The 24710-nt window shown below is 37.6% G+C and overlaps 1 protein-coding gene across 3 annotated transcripts in view; it reads right to left on the bottom strand.

Annotated features, from left to right (window-relative positions):
• Nucleotides 1-2919: 2919 nt before the first annotated feature.
• The window catches only part of gpc5a (glypican 5a), a 124013-nt gene continuing 102222 nt past the window's right edge, over nucleotides 2920-24710 (bottom strand). For all 3 annotated transcript variants that reach the window (XM_078945138.1, XM_011490229.4, XM_078945137.1), the window contains one exon: nucleotides 2920-5851. In XM_078945138.1, the coding sequence (XP_078801264.1) occupies nucleotides 5837-5851 (15 nt within the window). In that variant the 3' untranslated portion in view covers nucleotides 2920-5836. The remainder of the gene's footprint in view (nucleotides 5852-24710) is intronic.

Below are 24710 nucleotides of genomic sequence, written 5' to 3'. Positions count from 1 at the left end.
ATAACATATCTTATCACAACTATGCAGATGATACTCAGATCTATGTGTCACTGACAACAGGTGAATATGGGCCAGTGGATTCACTCAACCACTGCCTACAACAGATCAGCGCGTGGATGCAGAACAACTTTCTCCAGCTAAACTCAGACAAGACCGAAGTTATTGTTTTTGGCCCACAGAAACAAAGAGAAATTGTCAGCAGCTACCTTCATTCTCTGTCTCTCAAACCCTCAAATCAAGTCAGAAATCTAGGGGTAATCATGGACTCTGACCTGAACTTTAACAGCCATATCAAGTCAGTAACATCAACGGCATTTTACCACCTGAAAAACATTGCCAAAATCAAAAACATAATCTCAAAGCGAGACCTGGAGATACTTATCCATGCATTTGTCTCCAGTAGGTTAGACTACTGTAACGGCCTGCTCACCGGCCTCTCCAAACGAGCTGTAAAACAGCTTCAGTACATCCAGAATGCTGCTGCTCGAGTCCTGACCAAAACCAGGAAGTATGATCACATTAGTCCTGTGCTCAGGTCTTTGCACTGGCTCCCTGTACCTCAAAGAATAGACTTCAAAGCAGCTCTGCTTGTGTACAAGTCTCTCCATGGCCGAGCACCAAAGTACATCTCTGACATGTTAGTGCCATATGAACCATCTCGTACTCGGACCACAGGGGCCGGCCTCCTGTTCATTCCCAGAGTCAGAACTAAACAAGGGGAATCAGCGTTTCAATATTCTGCAGCTAAAATCTGGAACAGCCTCCCTGAAGGCGTAAGACAGGCCTCTTCTGTGTTCATGTTCAAATCTAGACTTAAAACATTTCTGTTTAGCCGTGTATATGACTGAAAGGTCCTATCTGCACCTTTCTTTCCTTCCTTTCTTTTTAAATCTTTTTTTTTTTTTTTTTTTAAAGTAAATTTTATGTTGATTATTTCTATGATGTATTGTGATTTTAATGCACTTTTCTGTTTTGTGAAGCACCTTGAATTACTTTGTGTACGAATTGTGCTATACAAATAAACTTGCCTTGCCTTGCCTTGCCAGTTTCTGACGGGGCAGAAGAAGTCAGTGCTGCCTTTTCTTGATGTAGCACCAAAATCATGCTATGATCATTAGGCTCCAACACTGCCTGCTCCTCGTGATCACTTTTTAAGTGTATTTGTGGCTATTGCGCTTTATAATCACTAGGCCTGCACAATATACCGCAAATTTATCGTCATCGCGAAATCAAGCTGTGCAATATGCATACCGCAAAAGACGGCAAAAATTGCAATAAATGATTACCTTAAATGTGCTAAAACAATCTCATGGCAGCTTGAAATATTGAACAAATGAAATAAATCCCTTTATGCATTTAACCAATCGGAAGGACCCGTTTACGTTGTTGATCAATCAAATGAGCCCTTTTATGTTTGATGTTTGCCTCCTACGTCGACAAGGGTCATTTGGAGTATAATTTTTAAACTGTTGCAGTGAAATGGAAATGATGTTTTTGTTTTTTTGGCTGTTTGTTTATATACCGCAATTTATATCGTTAACGCAATATTAATTACTAATATCGCACATCGCAAGTTTTCCTCATATCGTGCAGCCCTAATAATCACACAAAAATTTAACTAAAGAAACATCATTACTTGGTTTTGTATTTAGCCTCCAGGCATCAGTGTTTGTATCTGCTACCTTTCATTTGGGAATTAACATCTTTTTTTTAATAGTGTCATCATAACAGTTGCTCAAAACCTAATTGCTAACTGTGAGCGTGAAAATATAATTGGTATAAAGGGAGAGTCTGTGACAATAACTTCAAGATTTTTAATATAGAAAATTATTAGAAACAATTGACAGATTTTTTTAATAAAAAGAAAATCCCCTTAGAATTTAGAGTGAAGTTATTTTACCAATAATATCTCCTGTCTGTGTTTTGCAAAGTGCCTCTTTTGTTTCTTGTCAAGAACATTTGGGGCATCTTAGTTATGTTGATCTATAATGGCTATACATAATATAATAATGGATGGATCAGTGTTCTGTGAATATACATGGGTTTCAATGATGAGCATAAACTACACCTATTCTAGAGTCAGAACTATCTGGATAAAGCTGCTTTTAGCTGGATTCAGGTTTCAGGTTTTCTTAACATCACCCACATTTCTTCTCACTGTTTTCCCAACAATCTATATGTCATAAACACTTATCAGCATCCCTACTTAGTCATCTTCTTGTCAGTAACCGCCCTACAACGTGCGTCGACTGGAACAAAAAAGCAGGTAAAAAGTGTTGAAGTTAATGTTAATACAGGCGTTAAAAATTGGTCAGCATAATACAAAGTTTGAATGAACTATCCACAAGGACTGCAAAGCGCAGGACTTCCATAATTTCTGCCTCTAGTTGGTTTGCCCCAAAATCCTTACCAATGAGTGAAGAGATCTTTAGTCATGTGGTTTTGTTTACAAGCCTTAGTCCAGGAAAGGAAAGTGCGTTTGACGGGAGTCTGAGTAACACCAAACGCAAGGTTCAGGACTCGATCAGGACCAAATTTAGTAGACTGGGTCCGGACTAAGATTTTTCCCGTATGAATGCACCCTCAGAGTTTCATAATTTACTATTATAATGCATTTTTTTTAGCTGCCTTGCACATATCAACAAAAAAAATAATTGCAAAAATTATTTTATTTTAAAGATCTTCAAATCAGTTCAGTTATATTTTTGCAGTTAATAAACAATTTACTACAGCAAACAATTTAGGAGATTTCTTTTAATTGTGATTTTTCCTAATGGAAAACACAATGTTGCAGTTGCATACAATGTATTTGTCAGTCATTGATTCTGTAAGTTGTCCCACATATAAACACGAGAGAGGTCTGTAATGTTCATCATAGATGCACTTCAACTGTAAGAGACAGAACATAAACAAAGAATATACAATTTCAAAAGACTTTATTGGGGTAAAGTTGCAAAATTTAAGGCTTTAGATCCAACAAACAAACAAAAATTCTTTTCCTCGAAGACCTGTTTGCTCTTCTTTAAGAAGCTCTTTTATTCTCCATTCATTACCTGTATTAATGGCAGCTGTTTGAACTGGTTACCTGCATAAAAGACACATGTCCACACACATATACAGTCATACTGTAACATTTCCACCAAGACCAAACAGCTGTTCAAGGACACCAGAGACAAGATTGTAGACTGGAGACTAGAACAAGACTGGGATGAGCATGGGGGTGGAAACGTCATACTTTGGGCTGCTTTTTGCAAAACAGACAGAAAGACGGATGTGTAATAAGGAAAGAAAGAATGAGGATATGTATGGTGAGAGGTTAGGCAAAAACCTCAGTTAATGACTGGTGGAAGAATCAGTGACTGACAAATATCTTTTTGACCCACTGTAAGCAGTTCAGCTTTGCTGATGTGTAGTCTCTAGAGATGTGACACTGTAAACACCTTGATTCCAGAAATGTCAACCTACACTCCCAGGAGATGTTTGCAAGTTCTGTCAGGAGGGAGTGGAACTGCCAGTAACCAACAAGGCTCAGAGTTCCCCAGATTATAACTCTGACCAATTTATGTCAGAGTCTTGTGACTGTGATATACGCCCAGTGTTGGCTGCTGGGGACATTTTGATTAAAACAATGAGGTATATGAGTCATTTTCAGCTCATTAGGCATTTTGAATCAGCCTTTATCTGTAGCCTTTTTTCTTTACAGTGTTTCCAATAGCTGAAAACGCTCCACCAAGCATCGGTGTAGGGTTATTGAGCAGGTGCTGAGCTGAGCTCTGTTGTCATGAGGCTCAAAAATGAAGCTTCAAAACTGCAGCATAAATGCATCAGACCAGAGAGCTTTGTTTTCCCTCGAGAGTCCCATGTTTTTTTTTTTTCCAAACAGTCTTTCATGTGCCTCGAAGGACTGCTTCTACCATGTCGCTCTGCCTTAAAGCCCAGATGAGCAGTGATGGTTTTCCCCCTGGAAGTACATCCATTCTCCTTTTTACCAATGCTCTTATTTTTTAGTTTTTTTGGATAGACAGACTGATCTAGAAATAATCGTTTCCAAAACTTTATTTTTTTATATATCATTTTTTTTTTCCCCCAGTAAGACGCAAAGGATTTTTAGAACGACAGAAATGTGTGCTTTGCAAAGCTGAAAACACTTTTGCATTCCAACTTACTCTCACAAGATAAAAGGATTTTTCTGCCTTTTTGTTTTCAGTTTTTTCTGAGAAAAAAATAAAAGAAAATATTCACTTTTCACATTCACACATAATAAAATCAGGTGGATAACCGCCTTAACTATTTCCGAACCTTCACTGCATTTTTTGACAGTTATATAAGGTCAGGTACGTTATCTATCAGTCTTATACTATTCTGTCTGTCCATCCCAAACAGAAAGAAAACAAAAACACTCGGCCAATTTTAAGAGAAACAATTGACCACATATCACTTTTGAAGCCACCTTTCGTGCAAACTGAATGATTTCAAAAAGAAAACTTCCCACTCGGTGCTCTCTATAATAAGTACAAATAACATTTTTGAGGGAGTCAAGGAGACTGAGAGCTTTCTAAAAACACACTGCTTTGACAGTCAAAGAAGTCCTTTTCAAAAGCAGCAAGTGCTTTTGTATCTCGGCCACTGACCAGACACTCATATGTGAAACAAGTCATTTTACATCTACATTTTCTACACAGAAGCCTGTCAGATAGCTGCAAGAAGCAATTGGATTTTTCCTCACCAGTGACTCCCGGGGCTATCAACCTCCATGCAGGCCTATGAAGGCAGAGGAGGATGGAGTCTGAAAGATGATAATAGACTCCAGAGGAAACTAATCTACTTCTAAAGAAGAAAGGGGGATGAATTCTCTCACTCGCCCCCGATTTCCACCTGTCCAAATTTTTGCTTTCAGCATTTCTTTCCACAGTAGCACAGGTCGATAATACTATTGAAATGTGTGGTTCAATGGAATTTGCAGGCAAATATCACCATGGAAAAGTATTTCTTTTTCAATACAGACCTGATTTAGAATTTTATGACATGCAGTCATGTAACAAACACAAATATATTTATGATATTTGACAAACAATCACAACAAATTCTTTAGACAGAATATTACTTGGTCATGTACAAATACAGCAGAAACAAATCCACCAAATATTTAGGTTTTTTTTAACAGAATATGCAGAAAATAAACAATTTTAATAATTAAATTGATTAAAAAAACACTTTAGTAAGTATTGCCTGTCATAAATAAATCTTTGTTAGTATTTAAGATTACACTGTAAATAATAAACATCATATCCTGTGTTTGCTTAACCCTTGTGCTATCTTAGATGACCCCGCCCTTACATTGACGTGTTCTTCCTACCATGACAAAGGTGGATAAAGGTGAAGAGGATTTCATGTAATCCATGGACACCAGTGAAGATCACAAATCATTGAAGAAAAATGGTTCAGGGCACTGTCTAGTGGGTCTAGATGACCCAACTCCCAATGTTAAAGTGCCTAGGATAGCACAAGGGTTAAACATTTCTTCCAGCCAATTAAATCTTCTGTCTTGTCAGTTCCACTCCACCCTCTGTCCAGGGTACGTAGAGAAGTGGAAGTCCTCCATGGATCATTGATTCTGTCATCCACGGGTTCTTTCTTTTTTGGATAAATAAACTTGAAATCAAGTCTTAAGGTTTAATTCTGCAAAAAAGCAGCTGTTACCAGACTAGGAGCATATGTAAACAAGGCAATACCGGGACCCAGATGGTTCCAATCAGTCTGACGCTGTTAGATCTGCCACCTATTTCTGGATCCTTGGCAAATGGAGGATGATGATTATGATGTTTGTAATCACTGATCACATCTGGAACCACTGTGGAGAGAAGAAAGAGGGTAAGACACAGAGAGAAGTTCACCAGTCATGGGAGTGGTACCCAAATTTGAGATGCTGGAACAAACAAATCGTCATAATACCTTCAAATCTAAACTTAAAGTCAATATTTGTCTTTTTTCTTTTCTTGGTAGCATTTTCTAAAATCAAGATCAGCTCCAATGGAACTCTTGAGGGAAAAAAAAGACTTTTGATTTGATTAATTTTAAAATATTACATCAAATATTTATTTACTCAGTCAGCGTAAATAAATATTTGGTAGAAAGTGTAAAGATCCAACATAAACTCCAAATAGTTACAGTCACAGCAGTAAGCAGAAATAAATCAGGAAAAATGTTGAACATTGAGATAAGTTTGAGATTGTTACGTAAATGTTCTTTTTTTTGCCCAATACAGCTTGAAGATGCAATCAAATTTTTACATTGTTTCATCAGGTCATGGTTATCGGTGCTGTGAAACAAAGTAATGAAATGTTATAGTCTATACAAATGTTAACAGCAGGGAAAAGATGAAAGAAATTTTAAAAATATGAAGAAATCTTTTTTATGTTGTTGTTTATCTCTTAACTTTTATTAATTTAGGGCTGGTTTCAAAGTGCACCTTATAAAGCCACGCCAAACCAAAGCATGATAACAGATAGATATGTGTTGGAGCAACTTCAGTCGTTTTTTTAAATTCATTAAATAAAAATGTGTAATAATATTATAGCATCACCAGCCAACTAATCAACCAAAAAGGGCATGATTGTCGTACGAAAACTGGCTTCAAAAAAAGCACCAAGGATTGTTGAAAGTATTGGCAATTTTACAACAAGGAGAGCAGCCATGCCTTACACATCTGTCACAGTTGCAGTGCATTAGTGACCCTTCCAAACCATTAAGGTTGTCTGTTAATTTTGCACCAGCCTGATGAGTGAGCTGATGCAACCACGTGACACTTTGGCCCTCCATCTCTTTCGCTTGAAAGGTGGCTGTGTGTGACTTGGGTGTGTCAACTCCCATTCCAATATGGAAGAAAAGCTGTGTTATTATTGTGAATTTAGAAAATATAATACTGCAAGAGACATTCATGCATGGATACATATAGCCACATACTTAAATTTATATCTATTAGTGCTGGGCAGCTATTAATCTATTCAATGACGATTAATTATATGAAAACTGACTGCAACTTTTAACAGTCGGAAGCCAAAAGCTCTCTGCTCTGCTCCATTTTGATGCATCCACTTGTAGATGACTAGATCCTCGTCTGAGCTGGCATGTGGCTCAAAATTGTATGGCTGGATAGCTCCGATATTGCTCGGCATTTTTGTTTTGCTGCTAATGTAAGCTTGCAGGTATGAGGAGCTGTAAGCTAGCCTAAGTGTAAACACATTGATGATGGGAAATGGTCCCGCCCAAAACTCAGAGGCGATATTCTAAAGAACTCCTGCTGCTCTGCAGAAACTATAGCACTAAAACAACACTTTTTATTTGGGTCCAAAAACAGCAAAATTATAATTAAAGGACCACTTGGAAGAGGAGATCAAAAGACGATAGAAGTGGGACTTTAAAAACACAAAGTTGACAAAAGTAGAGAAATGTGGGTGGAAAGCTTGATTTCGCCCACTAGAGCTTGGATGAAAGAGGTTTGGGGCAAACTTAGCGTTCTTTCTGCCTTGTTTTAAAGGAAGCCTTAAGCAAGTGATTTGACAAAATGGCCAACAGAGCTGCTGGTTGTGGTAAGCTCTTGTGGACATATAGAGAAAGATGGTGTGAAGGGCAGTCTCAGGTGAGCACAAAAGCTATGAAAAATGACTTAGCTTGGCATATTCCCTGGGTCTCTGACATCATTACAGTTCTTCAACTTAAGCCTTTGACCTCTGGTGGTGCAGTTGTCCAATTACTGTGAAAGGTAACTTTTTTTTCCTTATTACTTGGTTTTAGTGGTATAAACTTTAAATAAAAGTAACATATTATTAGTCCATCACAGCAGGACTGGAAGTAGAAAATCGGACGAGACTTTTTTATCATAGCAGAGGATTGTGTGAAAAAACTAAGATGATAATATTAGGGTTTTAGGAGTATAAGTGTTTCTGATACACACTATTAATGTCTTAGCTTTTCATCTTCTCACTTTCACATTATTTACTCCAAATCACCTAGACCTGAACTCCAAACCCCCCAATGTATCTACGCCTTTGAAATTCCACCTTTACAGATATCAATTCCGACAATTGCACACCAGGTGCCAACATCCATCTTGTTGTTTACATGTCTTTGGAGGCCTGAAATGTTGGGGGAGGTCCCTCGCCAAGTGAAATAGAGTATCCTCTTTAACCCCACTGATGGAGCCTCACACTCCATCCTGGCTCATCCCCACAGGGACAGAATGAGGTTGAACCTAAATAGATGACCAACCGCTTTAGGACTTTGAGGCTTCTCACTTGAGCCCGAGGGTCATAAGTCTGTCGCAGGCAGGGTTAGCCTCGTCCATACCCCCTCAAAGTCCGCAGAGCTCTGCTATCAAAGTTTATCTTGCTGGCAGAAAAATAAGAGCAGCAACAAAGGCCATTCGTACTCTGTAGATTCAATTCCACTTTTTATGGCTCAGCACAAATAGACTACAATTCTTTTCCACATATATGGATCCACAACCTTCTGGATTCTGTAAGGGTATTTAGGTTATGGAATCTCATAACTCTAATGAAAGCTAATACTTTTATACAATAAACACACGTTTTTGTTTTTTGTTTTTCATTTAATGCGGATTTTTATGAATGGACACTTAAATTGTAGATGCTTTTCCTAAAATGGTGTTTCAAAACTGATAGTCTTAACATGTTAGGGCATATTTAGGAGCTTTAGTGAAAGCACGTGACTGTGGTTTGAAGTTAACTGCTTATCGATTCGCTGCCACACAGCGCCCGGGATAACTATTTAAAGGTATACAGCTCTCTGACAGTCTTTATCCTCAAGAGAACTGAACTTCAGCTCCTCAATCAATTCCTCTTACTGAAGCTTCACAGTTTCTAATGCTGCAACAAGCTGCAGACAAAATGACAGAATACCACTCTTCTCTCCAAACTGTGACACAAACAGAGCAGCCTTTAGGAACTCACTGGACATCACTAGTTGATGTGAAAGCAAGCAATTGTCCTGATGATTCACCGCCAAAAATCTACTAAAAGCTATAACTGGTATTTTTATGTGTTTTAATAGGTGTATGTATATCAGAAAATTCTTGATAAGTATAAGACAATAAAAATATAACTTTGGCTAGCTATAAGGAAGACATAGAAATATAAATGTTTTTGGCTCATAAAGAAATCTGTTGTTTTTTTTAAAACAGAAAGCTCCTTTTTGAAGTTCCAGCCAAACAACACGGCAAACTCCTGACCAAGCCACAGGAAATGTCAGGTTGGGAGTAAAATAGTTGTCATTGTACTGGGTTTTTTCTAATCTTGGGATTCATTTTGAGCCGTGTCTTCAGTTTTGCCTTCAGTCGTCATGCTGCGCCCAGGATTCTTCCCAAACTGAAGTCATTTTTATCTCACTATGGGGTCCAACAACAAGGGCAATTCTATTCCTCTCATAATCACTGCTACCAAAAAATAGACATAAATAGCGATGTGGAACCAATGCCAATGTTAAAAGTTAACATTATCCAGGGTTCTTGTAGATACAAATACTTCTCTTTAAAAAAAATGCATGCAATTAAAATAATAATTACTTTTGGGAAAAAGTGTACCAAATGACTGCGGTATGCGTAAACTTTTGTAACAGCCTGAGGATATAACATTTGTCAGAATAATATTTGGTAATTTTCTTAAACATCTGCAGCTTTTCATTTTTCTTACTTAAAATAAAACTTAATAAATGTTTTAGCCATGACAGGAATGACCTTAAAACTAATGTCTGTCTATCAAGAAAAGATATTAACTGTTTCACTAAGTCTATTTCCACAAGGTGTTTGTTGGAAAACAATGGTTACACTTTTAAAATAAATCTAAAGCAGTTATTTCTGAAACAAATATTTCATGTGATTTCACCACTTTGTGGTAATTCAGAATAAAACAATTTATACATTGCGTAGGAAATCCTGTTCCTTTGGTTCCTGAATTTGAAACAAATCACAAAAAAATGTTGCAGTTTCTCATAGAGGATGGTAGCAGAAGAAAGCTATTTTCCCACTGACTCAAATGTTAAAAAAAATCAGATTTTAAAACAAAAGAAATTACATATTTATTACCTTAAGATAAAAAAAATTATGTTTATGGTTTTAGAATTGTTTTTTGTAAATGCTTTAACACCAGATCTTTATCTCCAATGTTAACATTCTTTTGACTACTGTAATTCTACAACGGTTTATGTAATTAATGTAATTCCAGTGGATTCTAAAGTAAAGGAAAGTGGGTTTGTGCCATTATGCAACACTTTAAAGTGACTATATCATGTTTTTTCTAAAGTCCCCCTCCGATTAAAATCGTGCTTTTTGAGTTTTTGACATGTGTGGTATTTTTGTTATAAAAGTGAACAAATTTAATAAAAAATAATTTCAGTTTTACATTTCTACGTACGTCTCCTTATAAACCGCTGTCAATGTCGCAAAGATGCTCGGTTTGTATTAATGGGCCGTTGTGACGTCACTTTGGCGCAGGAACGCATATGCATTGCACAAGCTCCCTGATCTGCCCTGTCCAGTAGCCAGGACGGGTACTATTGGGCAATTTGGTTCAGACAGGTACCAAATTACGCCATGCTGCTGAAATCGCCCCGCTGCCAGACCTTTGCACCCCGCCCATTAATCATTTTGCGCTGCTGGACCTCAGATTGCGTCTGTACCATTGGCTTTACATTGAAACTGGCCGCCTCTGCTGTGTGAATCGCATTTGGTGTGACACAATAGTTATTTTGTCACAATTAGTTGCTGTTTTCATAAACATCATTCAGGTCAGCAGAACAAACTCAAAATGCCACTTCCACACTTGCACTCCAGTGTAAATATAATTTGAGTTAAGAATCTGCAGAAATTATAGGTTTAGAAACTGATCCCAGCAGGTAGGATGTTTGAAAGGTTCTTGGCCTGAAAGACAGTTCAGACAAAGACGTTTACTTGCTAAAGCAAAACCATTTGAAGCTGATTTGTGGGGACATGACTAACAGCGATCAATACCACTTTACCTTTACCAAAGAAAGACCTAAGAAATGCAGGGAAGAGAAGTGTTTGTATATTTTGTGCGCTTGATGAATTTGAAGCTAGCATCTAAAGCTGTTCGGTGTAGGTGTTATTATCTGAGGCTCAGTTATGCCAAACTATATCACACCTTTCATCTTTTTAGATGAGTGGTTTCGTTACCCAAGAGATTTATCGTTCATCTAGACAACAAGTGATAAAGAGCACTTTCTGAAAAGAGCCTTTGGCTTGTGAGATTCAGTACAAATCAAGCTGCACAAATGACACGTTTAAAACGCCACATTTATTGAAAGAATGAGCTAATGTCGTCTCCTGTTTGAGACATAAATCTCAAAAAAGTGGTCAGATCATCAGTTGTTCCCTGAAACTTCTGCTGATAAAGGTGCAATAGAGGCAGAAATCGCAGTAGCAGGGTGCAAATGGATGCATGAGGACACAGATCTACTAAAACTGCCAGATGTTTAACAGTTGTTGGATTTGTGATATAAATCAACAGGAGATGGCAATTACAGAAATAAAATATCATTCATCACAATAAGTATATACTTAGAAGTGACACAAAATTCTTTGTTTCAAATGGAATAATCAATTATATAAACCGAAATGAGGGCTTTTTCAGAGACAGATTATGACCTAGCACCTTATGGCTTGCGAATAGTAAGTTGTGGTGCTATTTCGCCTTGTTGAAGCAGATCTGCAAGGATTTTGCTGTCCACGCCTCCATGGATTTTTCTGTAATCATTTTGGCTTCTTTCTAAATATCAAAACCATGCAATTCAGGTTAATTAGTGTCTCACAATAGGCTTTCGTCCATCTGGCTGTCACACTTTACTTTTGCACTTCTGCACCCTCTAGGTGTCTTTTCACATGGTTCGAGGTCATCCCAAGCATGCAAGATGTGTCCTGCCCAGAGCCTAACCCCCAATGACTACTGATTAATTCATGCACAAATTCCTGTTTCACTTTCAAATCTTTCAATCACACTTTCAAGATCTCTTCTTATTAAAATGTATTTATAATATCCATAACTTGTTTTTGTACTACAAATGGTACCTGTGTCTCCCTACCAAAGCATCAATACAGCTTAACGTGGGTGCTTAAAAAAATGTAATGTCAAGCCAACAAGAAAATATGTTTTCACAAATTGTAAATATCTGCTTTCTGAACTGGCAGCTAAGTTATTTAAATCAACATCAACTAACAGTTTATAGCTAAATATACACAGGCCATAAGAAGAGCGAGAAGCAGCATATATAAAGAGAAATGCATTTTCTCTGTTGTTTTCCTTCAGATTTATTTTGTTTGCACAAAAATGTTGGGAACCAAGGAGAGAAGGTAAATAAAGAGAAACCGCGTGAGACCCTTTTGAGAGGAAGACACTGTGCGGCCGTTCTGAAACAAAACAACTCAGCACAGCTCTGCTCCAGCGAGAGAATCCCTTCTCAATTAGATTCAGACTCCCACAGAAAACAAAATAAATTAACTCTTTATCCACATAATTTAAATCATTTAGCTAAATTTAATTCATTCAGTGTACTGTGTATACTGTTTCAGTGCAAGATACACATGCTTTTCTTTTTTTTTACAAAAACTGTTAATGCAAAACATGTATATTTCTCTTTAATGGTAAATTGAACCAGTTCCAACAGAGTGGAAGCAGCTTCACTGTTGCTATGATAATATTTGAAAAAATAAATCAAAGACTTGCAATGGGTGGGAGGATGAAGACAGAAGGGGGTAATGGGTGGGCTGAGGAAGCTTCAGGGAAGAAGTTGATCTTCAGTCTATTTGTTCTTGATTTTATTGTTCTGAAGCATTTGGCTGACAGCAGTGGTTGAAACAGTGATTGACTGGGATGTCCGCTGGCCTTTTTCGGCATGCAGTCAGTGCACATCCTCTCTATAGGTGTGGGATCTCCCTCTCCACAATGCCCAGGGCAACTTCTGTATTGTAGGTCTATTCACTCAGCAGCTGTGCAGCTTCCAAACCACAGATATGCAGTTTGATCGGATGCCCTCTGAGGTAATTCTGCAGGCGTTCTGCAGCAATTTCTAGAACAGCCTTTCTGGGATCATCTATCCGAAATAAAACCTTTTTTGATAGATTTTCTTGACCATTCTTGAGCTGTTTAGGGTCCATGTCAGCTTTTTTTTGTTTTAGGCTGCATTTAGATTGTAGGTCTTGATGTCCATATCCGATTTTCTGACTATATCTGATTTTTTTGATGACCCGCTTACATCATCTTTTAAAAATGACCCGTATCAGATTCTTGCATTTATACTATTCTGAGGACTACGTAGCAGCGTTTCCGCCTTCCGCGGACCTCCTTCGGACTTTTGTGACTGCGGTTGTCATGGAGGCAACGCAGCGACGAAGGAGGCGTTGCCTTGTGCGCTCCAGAGGGGAGAGGAAAAAGGGGGGCTGCTCGGCCGGCTTTTGTGCTCTCTCTGAGTTTTGAATGAGGAAGTGTTTGCAGACATTGTGTTGTCCGAACAGTTTGATACAAGTGTTGAACCTTTCCTGCGCGATGACTTCTCTTTTTCCGACCGTGGTCAGAAACGCACGGGAGATTTTCTCCAGGGCCAAAGGTTGATTCTCCTTCGGGGTTCACTTTCCCGTTCGAAACCCTCAGCCTCCAGAGTGGGTTAAGAAAGACTCCAAAACTTTTGGGGGAGACACCTTATTTTTAATTTACGGTTCTCCAACACTCCCCCGCTCCGCGCTCACACCCCCTCTCCTCTCCTTACACACAGCACGCGCGGTCCCCATCATACACGCCCCCACTCCGCAACACAAGCAAAGAAATAAACAGCTTCTAGCCTGTTCCATAGCAATGGTGTCCAGCTTGATTAGTTACCGTTTGCGTCCCAACCGGGACAGGACCGGGAATAACAGCTGTTTCCGACTACGGTCTGAAGCCTGAGGCTGAAAGGTAACACGCTGACAGCAAAATCAGCTCACAAAAGCACTTCAGTGAGTCATGTGATCTCAGTTGGTGGTGTCCTGAGTTGACGTCACTGACGTACGACTCGCATTTACCGGGGAATATCCGATTTGTCTGCTCACATGGCACACGCAAATGCACGTATCCGATTCGTATCCGATTTATTTCCACATATGAGTGAGGCCTCTATCCGATCTGAGAAAATCGGAATCCATGCGCTTTTTTCCTGCTTACACATTCACCGGTCATGTCCGATCTGTGCCACATGAGAGGAAAAAAATCGGAATTGGGTCACTTGAACCATGCAGTGAAAATGCGGCCTTAGTCTTCACTGAATCTCCAAAGAAGCGGTCCGATCCCCCTGTTCTCCAGAAACAAAACATCATCTATATTTTCAGACTAAACTGCAATCTTCGAAAAGCAGTTTTCCACTCAGTCACCATAACAGCCAAATGTCAACACACTCTCTAAATATAAAACGCAAAAGCTAAGCAAAAATGATACAGATTACAAGTGAGCAAGGCCAACAGTTTGTCAGCTCTTACCATCTGTTGAAAGCTATTTCAACTTCCTTTTTTTCCAGTTATTCACACGATCTGCTCTGTTTTTGCTCCCTCTATAAACTGCTTTTTTCTGCAGAATTCCTCTTACTCTCTGAGTTCAGAGGAAAACAACTTGGATTTGGCTTCATTGTGTTCAAGCAGCTAAATATTACTGGATTTAGAAGCGTAAACATGATACAGAAAAGAGGGGTTGAGACTGCTAGAAATAATTCAAAAGCTAATTTTGAAGACAAAATTACTAAAAACTCATAGAAAATATACATTAACATACAATTAACTTGTATGTCTATTCTTCTTTATTTTCTAACATCTCACTTATTTTTGTCCTTGGGTGCTCTTTTTAAATTGTTCTTTAAATTTGCTCTCAGGTGTGGAGAATTTAAGATCCTTTACCAAAGTCTTTCCATTTCCTTATGAACAGAATGACCTTTGAGATTGTTTCATGTAAAGATAACTACTGAAAAACATACACACATAATTTTGAGACCTTTTACATGTAATATTTAAATTTTAAATTCAAGAAATGTGTATGATTTTCTGTTAAATAAAGCTTTTCCCTCCATAAATACAGATAGGCTCATCATCGAAGATGATAGTTTTACATGCAAATGACATATACCATTTTTTATATAGCACGTTTTACATTTTATTATAGTGATGCTTGAGTATGTCAGTGTTATGTTTTTTTTTATTATTTTAAATTATTTTTTAAAAATGTGGGGGGTAAAACTTTATTGTCTAGCTGGTAAAGAAAAACAGTGGAGGGGTAATAATGTATGTAGTAATGTATGGTATGATATTGACAAAAGATTGTCTTCTCATTGATCTTGAGTGAGGTCTTGCAATCGCTTAAATTTAATTTGTTGACACCTGTAGGGCTACTGTGACAGGAAGAGCGATAGTTTTTATGAATAATTTAAAAAAATCAAAATAATAAACCTTGTACCTTGGTTTTTAAGAGGACTGAGTATCAGCCAAAACAATATATCCATTCAATGTGAATTAACATTTGAAGGAATTTGATTCAAGATTCATTGTCAATTTTTTTTAGCTAATTCCTATTGGAATCATATTTTATTTGGTGATAAAATAAAATGTCACATAACTAGATATAAACAGAACAAAGGTAGTCCTCTAATTAGTGATTGAAAGAACGAATTTGCCTGAAAAAATACAAAAATACAAGATTTAGTTTAAGGGAAAATAGATTCAGGTATCTAGTGAACTCATTATAATATTTTTAAGTAAAGACCAATGCAATATTGACAAAAATAATTTAAACTCAGCTCTACCTTGTGTTTTACAATAAGACATAAAGAAAAGTAGAAAAATAAGTTTAGATAAAATTCTACAACATTAAAAAGTTGTTGAAAGGATCAATTTTTTATGAGGTTTGATGGAAAGAAGCAAACTATCAACCACCTTATCGTTTCAAGCAGACACATGCTGCACATTTACAATAACACTTTGCTCTGACGTGAGCATAAAGTAGACCATTTTTTTGTCCTATCGGCGTCGACAGGGACAGCTGCATTTATGGTTGACAGCAAATTTATGGGATTTCTTGTAGCCTATCACAAGAGAGCCAGGTTGGTAAACACAAACAAGCTGTGTTTACCAAACATACATCACTTGGCTGTTTGGACTATAAATGCCTATTGATGGCTTCTTCTCAACACTGCACACTTACTAAACTGCAGGCCATAAGCATACAACACTGCAGAGAGCTGGTGTAATTGTATTATCTGTGAAGCAAAGTACAATGATTTGTAGAGATGAGCACCTTCACCTTGGCAATAAGCTGAAACAAAAACGAGAGCTAGCTCTTGTACACTTGTCTCCTAATAGCCCACTCACCTTGAATCTGGTCAAACAGCCTTTTGTCTGATTTAATTTAGCCTATATGCCTAAAGCTAAAGTATTTCAAATGTCTGCTCTGACCCCCTGTTAAAACCAGCATCCATCCTGTTTGTGCAATTACAGAGAAAAACAGGATCAATGGGATCTAATTTAAGGCGCAAGCATTATTCCAAAACACGGGGCCCCTGCATCTCTGCATGGAGCCAGCAAAATGATTAAGTGCCCTGGCTATATCTTGTATGGCTCTGCTGCACATGCCACAGAGAGAGTGTTCACGTCCAGGATCCCATCACCGCAGCCTCTATTACATCCTCAGAGCAGTCAATACTGGTCTCTGACCACCAGTCAGTCACTCTCACGATGCACACACAGGAGGAATACCAATCAGTCTGGAAAACTCAAAGCTCTGCATCCAGTCTGTGTGTCAAACACCTTTACAAAATGGATATTTGTTTGGATGGGAACGTTTCCACAGTTTGTTTGTGGGTGAGCATGCAAATGCAATACTAGAGAAAAAAACTCAATTCCTTTAAATTTGGAGTAATGAGACCTACTTGGTGTTACAAACAAAACATGATGTTTTCACTCATTTGTAATAAGCATTGCAAATTATTGAGCAAGGGGGCACTTCTGAGGCCAGGATTTGCTTCTGTAGCTACGCTCTAGTTTAAGACATGCAGGATGTTGGGATGCGGTAATTAGCTGAAGAATCCTTAAAATAGTGGGATTGAAACTTTTGAAGAAAATTTCATGATTGCATGATTATTGTTTGATTCTTTCAATATCTCAGTGTTTAAAGCCAAATCAAATAATTAAATGAACCTTTATTTGTATAGCACTTTTACAACTCAGGTCAGTCAAAGTGCTTACATACAACATAATCAAATTTAAAAACAAAAGGACAAGACTAACAATTATTTTGTTTAAAACCTGCAAAATGCCAAAAAAAAAAAACCACACACAGACACACACACACACACAAATACACACAAACACACCGTAATAAAAAGAATGTTAAAATGATGCAATGTTGAAACCTGAAGTTCCACTCCAATCATCTTTTTTTAATCTAATGTGAAAGCGTTCCCAGTGTTGTTGTTTTGTTTTGTTTTTTGTTTTATTTTAAATTATGATTATGCCACTTTTAGCCAAAATCAGTTTTTGCAGAGTGGAAGGAGTTCATCAGAAATTTGACCCTGAGTTCCGGACGACGTAACCCCGCCCCTATTTCACATCACCCATCTGTTTATACGCTTCCCCACTAGCTTACAGTCCCTCAGAAAGCCAACATAACATTACCAGTGCTGCGATAAAAATTGTGAGCATTATTGGAGGTATCCAGCTTTACAGTTTTGATCCAGATACCAGTTCAGATGAGGAAAATGAAGATGTGCATGGATCTATTTGTCTACAAGTGGATGCATCGGAATGGAGCAGAGCATGGAGCTTGTGACCTGCCAATCATAGCATTCATGGCCCATTAATAATAGCTAACTTTAATAATAAGATATCAAAGAACCAAGATGTTCCTCAATTTTTCATGCACTGTTCTTTTTTAAATAGAGGAATATAGAGTTAGATCAAGCTGATTTGCAGCTAAATGTCTCTGCAAACACATAACTTTATCCTATTTCATTTTTATGTCTCCCTGAATCATAAGCTCAAAAATTAGGAATTAATCTTCTGAAAGAAATGCCGATTGCAGCAGCAGACGAACCTTCTTTGCTGTCTATGAAGAACACAAGGTTATCCAGCTCTGTTATCTTTGCGTCTATGACTGGCGGTGCAAAAGGCCTTGAGAAGCCTTTTCAATTAAAGCTCTAAATGTCACTCATGCACAAATACAAATGATGTTCCACAAAGTTACAACGTGTATGAGAAAAACAAGTTTAGTAGATTCTGCATATATAAAAAACATATGCTCTAATATATACTTAAGTTCTTAGTGCATAATACAAATAGAGATTGAGTCATTATTTTGTGAGTACATCTTGACACAAGGTTATCTTTTTATCTTAAAGCTTTTGCACGCTTTTTGACCGAATAGAAACACATTAATATACGAATGGACACATGATGGTATGTTTGGATCAGTTTACATAAATCTTATATACAAGTGTTACAAGTGTATACATTGCATAAACCAATGTATGCAAGTGTTGGGGAAAAAAATTCCAAGAGAATCTTCATTTGTTTCATTTAAAAAGGGACCAGACGCATTTGTCACCATTTGAAACTATTTTTTCCATAAATATTTAGCAATAAGTATAACAATGTAACAAAATTCAAAATTTAAAAGTTGAATGTTTTAAGTATTTAAGAATTCTGTTTATTAATTTCAACATACAATCAAAAGCAAGAAATATGAGTGATTTATTTTTTAACACACTTGTTAGATTGGGCCTCCCACCTTCATTAATAACAACTGAAGTGCCCTTGAGTTGGGCGCCTAACTGCTTGCCAGGTGTTCCCGTTGGGGCAGTTCCCTGCTCCTGATGTGTGTTCATTGCACATTTGCATGGTCAGGCCTGTAAAGTGTTCACTTGCATGTGAGTTAAAGGTGAAGGGGGAAAAACAAAAAAATGCTGAAGAGGTAATAAGAAAATAAACTAAAACGATGATACATCATGGAGTATATGTTCTAAAGACTGAAAAAAGATTAAAGCTGAATTACAAGAAGACTTTAGTGTATAAAATATAATCTAAAGGTAGACTATAAATATTTCTCGACGCTTGGAAAAACTAATTAGCTTGATCAGCAATATTGCCAGGACATAATTAACCCCAATACAGAACATATTATACTTGACTTGCTAATAAAATAGTGCTTGTATGATAATAAAATAGTATGTGCATACACCTCTTAAACTTCATGGGGCTCTCATGAAGATGTTTGAGGTATCGACCATTGTGATCCTCATCTGCTTTCCTAACAGCAGCTGAGGATCACATGGCTGCCTTGTGCTGCGGGTCCCCAGCAGCATGTTCAGGTTAGATGCTGAGCTCAGCATGGTATTAACTGCATCAGCAGCCAATTGGAACACATTGGCCTCAGTTTGAATGTGAACATGAAAGGACCTACCTACACGTGTGCAAAGAAGAGTCGTCCACATGTATGGAGATTTTGCAGATACTGCAGCTGACACTCAATTTATCAATTAAGAATGATATTTCTTAATCAAGCTGTGTTTTGAAAAGTCAGTGATCATAAGCTTTATAAATATTTTTTTTCAGTGAGCTGAGCTTCAGAGGTGGCTCTGTTAAAACCAGCACAGAGACAATTTTCTAATTAACAGAGCCACTTCACAAGCGCATATTGGTCTTTTTAGAAAACATAATTTGCATAATAAGGTTTTTGAATTTGTCCCTCTCTTATTAACCTTCTATTAACCTTTAGATAAGCATAGACATCTCTGAGCTGCATTCGCAGGGACCACATGCCACAAGCCTTGGCCTAAATTCATCAAACCAGCTGTAGGATTGGTTGAGAGTGATTAGAGCACTGATAGCTTCTCACCCACTAAAAATGATTTCTGAGATTCTGCTCAGGAGCAGGGAGAGCATCGTGTGATCCAAATCATTTTGAATTTTTATTTTTAAAAGTGCTAATATTTCTTCGAATTGATTTGTATCTCAGGAAGAGTAAAAAATGTCATCTTTTAGGAAGTGAATCTAAAAACCCAAAGTGACACACGTATCTATCTTAAGAGAAAAATGATGTGTGTCTGTGCACATTTCAGTGTGGGTCCTCGGGGACTTGTTCAACCTTTTCCTCCAGTTCAGCTAGGCTCTCCCTGTGGTTGATTAACTTTGTGATCCATTAAGTAGCTTCATCCCCCCAGTAGGGGGAAAGTGCCCTCCACCCAAACCTCAGAGGATTAAGGAAATCCCTCAGACATCATCAAAGGAACTCCAAGGTAGAAAGTGCTGCTGACTTTCTATGAAATGTCAGGAAAGAGGGCAACTTCTCTACAGAAATATGTCTAAGTGCATGCCCACAGTCTGCCCAGAACTGCCTTAGTATTACAATAGGAAACGCATTTAGATAGAAGCCATCATCTCCTTTTTTAAGGAGTTTTATATAGAAACCAAGTAGAAGGAAAACATGAGATCTTTCAGTGATTTTAACACAACAGAATGGAAAATACAGTGTAACAGACTGCAAACACTAATAGGAGATCAACTGCAGAAATAATGCTGTAAAGGGATTTTTTTAAAGACCATGTAATCATGATTAGTAATTAATTAGTCTAATTAATCTAATTTTAATCTAACCTAATAATTGCTGGGAAAGGGCTTATTTTAAACTGGTTTCATTTAAATTTGTGACATTTAAAAAAAAGACAATAACCAACCTATAATCACCAGGAGCTATGTGGGGTTCAGTGTCTTGCCTAAAGACATTTTGACACATGGGCATGCAAGGCGGGAACCAATTTGTGATATTCTGATCAAAGGGTCAACCGCTCTACCTCTTCACCAAGGCCACCCTTAAATACACTATAGACCATTTACCCAAATCAAGACATCTGTGGATAACTGGCACCCTAAACCTGGAGTGAATGATAGAGGGAAAATAGAAAAACAGAACAAGACCAAAACCAAGAACGCAACTAAGAAAAAAACAAAGCGCTCAATCCTCACACCAGGTTATAAATCAACAAGTAAACCAAGGTGTTGCAGTTTCTTCAGACTTAACAGGCTGTAAAAAATTGTCTTTCAAGACCGTATTCATACTTAAGTCTTTTCACACTGTCATTTCTTTTCTGAATGTTCTGTTTAATCTCAAGATTTTTTGTGACCTCATAAACATAAGAATGCTCAAAACAAGCAATTACCTGGTGCAAACGATTACATTTTTTTTAATCTCAAGTAGTGTCCCAATGCGTCTGTACTTAGGTTTCCATTCAAATGTCAGTTGTGTTTTTTTCATGTAGAAAGCATTAGAAATTATGGGACCACAATGCTTGCATTGAATGATGCTGTAAATTGTATGAAGCTGCAAGGCCACAAATTTCATTTTAAACTTTTATTTTTCCTCAACAAGCCCAGTGAAGGTGTGAATGTGGCATGAAATGAGGTACAGAAGCAGGGCCAATTGATATTTAATTAATGTTAGGCCTGACTGGAGGGCCCAGGCTCATCTGCTGTGTGTCTCATCCAATATGCATGATTTACAAGTGGGCTTCTTGCCACAGCATACTTTTCACGCAATAAGGACCATCAGTGTGAGGTGGTGTCCACTGCCAGCATACAAAAAAAGCAAGGATTCTGCAGAAATACTCACTAAATCTTGACAACTGGGATTTGGATTGCACCACCAGACAGAACATTTAAATTCATTCTGGCCAAACCTATCTGAGCATTTATAGCAATCAAAGCTCAAAGGAATTTCAAGTACTTGCACTTTCTTTTGGCCAAGCGGTTTGAGAATTTCTGTAAGGAGGCATCTGTAATTTGATATAAAATATTTAGGAGGTGGTTTTTGTCACAGTTGTGGACAGTGGATCAAATCTACACTTACACAGAGTGCTTGGGGATTCGAGCTTTGTAGATTTGAAGTAGTTGTTCGATCCTCTTTCTCGCAGTGTTATGTGGGAGGTACTCTGGGAATATGGGTTCTCTACTAAGGACCGCCCAGTCTGTGACACCACAGCAAGAGCTTGGATCATGTGGCCAGCAGTAACTCAAACTTCTTCTCAGTTTCATGTAGGACTCCAGCAGGGATGCAGCACTCCCTTGGATATACACTTAGCAGTTCAGACACTAGGGAGAATTTCAGAGTAGAGCCGCTGCTCTTCCATTTTAAGAAAGGTGGCTCTGAAATCTCTTTTAGATGCCCCTTTTACATTTCCCTGGACAGGTAGGCCTATTCTGGGCATGTCACTAAGGGGCATATCTTTTGGCTGGCCTGGAAGCACCTTGAATGGGGTCTCCTTTGGCAGAACTGAAGGAAGTGTCTGTGATGAGGGAGTTCTTGTATCTACGTAGACTTTTGACTCTATGAATGGATTGCCATATATATCAATAGATGGATATTTAGAAGCCCAGCTTTGTAAGCAGATCTTTGCTGTTTAATGAGAAACTGGTTTCCTATAGACACTTATTTCATTTCATTTCATTTCAATGAAGCCAAATTTCATTACTGAATACAGGCAAATGAGAAGAGATTTTTTTGTTTTGTTTTTGATTTTCTAAAGTAAAATGGCAAGTAAATTATATTTATATACTTCTTGAGAGTCAGGTAAGAGAAAATCTACTAGATTTTCAAAAAAAAACACCATGTCCACATTGTTTTCAGGTAACATGTATCCTAATGAAACAACGGAATTATAAACCTCCTAAAACACGGCAGGTAAAATTTTCAGATAGTGCAAAATCATAAAGTGTTCTGCATGAGACTGTGGCTGGTGTGTTTGGCCCTCACACAGTTCATGCCCTTAAGTGTGAAATAGATGTAGTTTCCGATTGCATTTCTTTCAGGTTTAAATGAGTGCTAACCACTACTGTCCAGGCAAAAACCACTTAAAACTCAAACATTTTGACAGTCATTTCGAACACTTTGAACGTGGCAGTAGCAATAAAAGGCTAGACAACAGTTTGGATTATCTATATATTGGACGTCATTCAACTCCCTGGCAGAAAGGTGATGTTTCTTGGCCATAATATAATATGCAGTTTTCATTAAAATATTTTTTATAAGAGCAAAATCATTTGATCACTACGACGGAGTTTAAGGGCCAAAAAAAAAAAAGTAAAATTACGACATTTTAAGTCGTAAAACTCGTAAATTTACGAAAAAAAAACTCTTAATTTTACGAGATCAAAGTCAAAGTGAGCATACAGAGCAGCAAGTAAACGCCGCGGAGCACGCAGCAGAGCAGACCGACTAAACTCAGTTGAACAGGTAAGCGGAATGTTTATTGACAACGTTCCAAATGTTTGGAAGCTCATTTGTTTGATTTACGATTTATTAATGTTTTTTTATTGATGGGTGGTTTGCAGGATCTCTGCAACCCGATGAAGCCATCGGATCCCTGCAGCTGTTGACTTAAATCCTTTCTTTCTCCACCAAAGACAAGATCTCTACGTTTGTGTGATGCTTCCGTCCAATGAGTTATAACTCAGTTATATCGCCACATAACTCATTGCTTCCGTCTGAGGAGGAGCACTTTTTGGCATTTTCAACGTTCTAATGCTAATATAACAGAGTATTTTCATTCCTCTTTATTATTTTATGTTGAAACGGGACATTTCATCTGGAGGATGGGGCCTATGCAACTGTTTACTTCCGCATTGATGTTTGGATGACAGGTTCATGACGTACGGTGACAAATGAACTTCAGGGTGTGTGAATGAACAGGAAAATAAAGGCTGCAGCGGTCCTCTACACCCAAACGTGTCTCTGAGACACTTTTTTCACATATGAAACTCCGCTTTACCGACACCGAACCCTGGAAAGCCGGATACACTGAAAACAATCTGATTTTGAGTCACTAAAAGGTTCCAAATCTCTTTGTTTTTTAAACCTATTCGGAAATAAAGCTTCACAAAAGGCTCCACATCTTTCATCTTCAAGCTAGGCTCCGATAAAAGGAAAACTTTGGTGATTTTTCCTCCTCAATCTATGACTTTTTTTCTCATAAATCTCATAGATTTTAAGTATTAAATTTACGAGAAAAAACTTGTAAATTAACGACTAAAAATCTCGTAAATTAAAAGTTATGACTTTCTTTCTTGTAAATTTACGACGTAAAAGTCATAATTGAAAAAAAAAAGTTTTTGTAAATTGGCCCTAAAACTCCGTCGTATATTACTAAACATACTATTACTATTGTAATCCAAATTATCACTAATCTTAATACTTATTAAATTCTGTATTTAACTAAAGCCAACTAGGACATGATTAATCATGACACTATTTTTAACAATACTTATAAAGGTGAAATTACAATAAATGTTGGCTCATTCATTATTCAACAAAAACGTAAAGGAACCTGTGAACACACAAATTTAGATATCTAGTTATATTTAGTTACAATGACTAGTTACAATGATTTAGTTATAATGATGCACAGTGCATCGGTTCACAAAATAAATATTTGTGAATGAAAGATTTTCCTTTATGACAAATAAGGGGCTGCACATTCCTTGCTAATGTCCATTGAATGATCATTTCTCCTTCTTGGGCTATCCATCAGCCCACTCACACTGTCCACGTTACATTAAATAGATGCCTGGCTTTTCTCAGGAGTCCACAGCAGTGTTATTAAACTGCCTACCTGGATTACGAAGATAG

Source organism: Oryzias latipes, chromosome 3 (assembly GCF_053564925.1).
Source record: "Oryzias latipes strain Hd-rR chromosome 3, Olatipes_Hd-rR_3.1".
Lineage (NCBI taxonomy): Eukaryota > Metazoa > Chordata > Actinopteri > Beloniformes > Adrianichthyidae > Oryzias > Oryzias latipes.
This window is presented reverse-complemented; position numbering and strand designations above follow the sequence as displayed.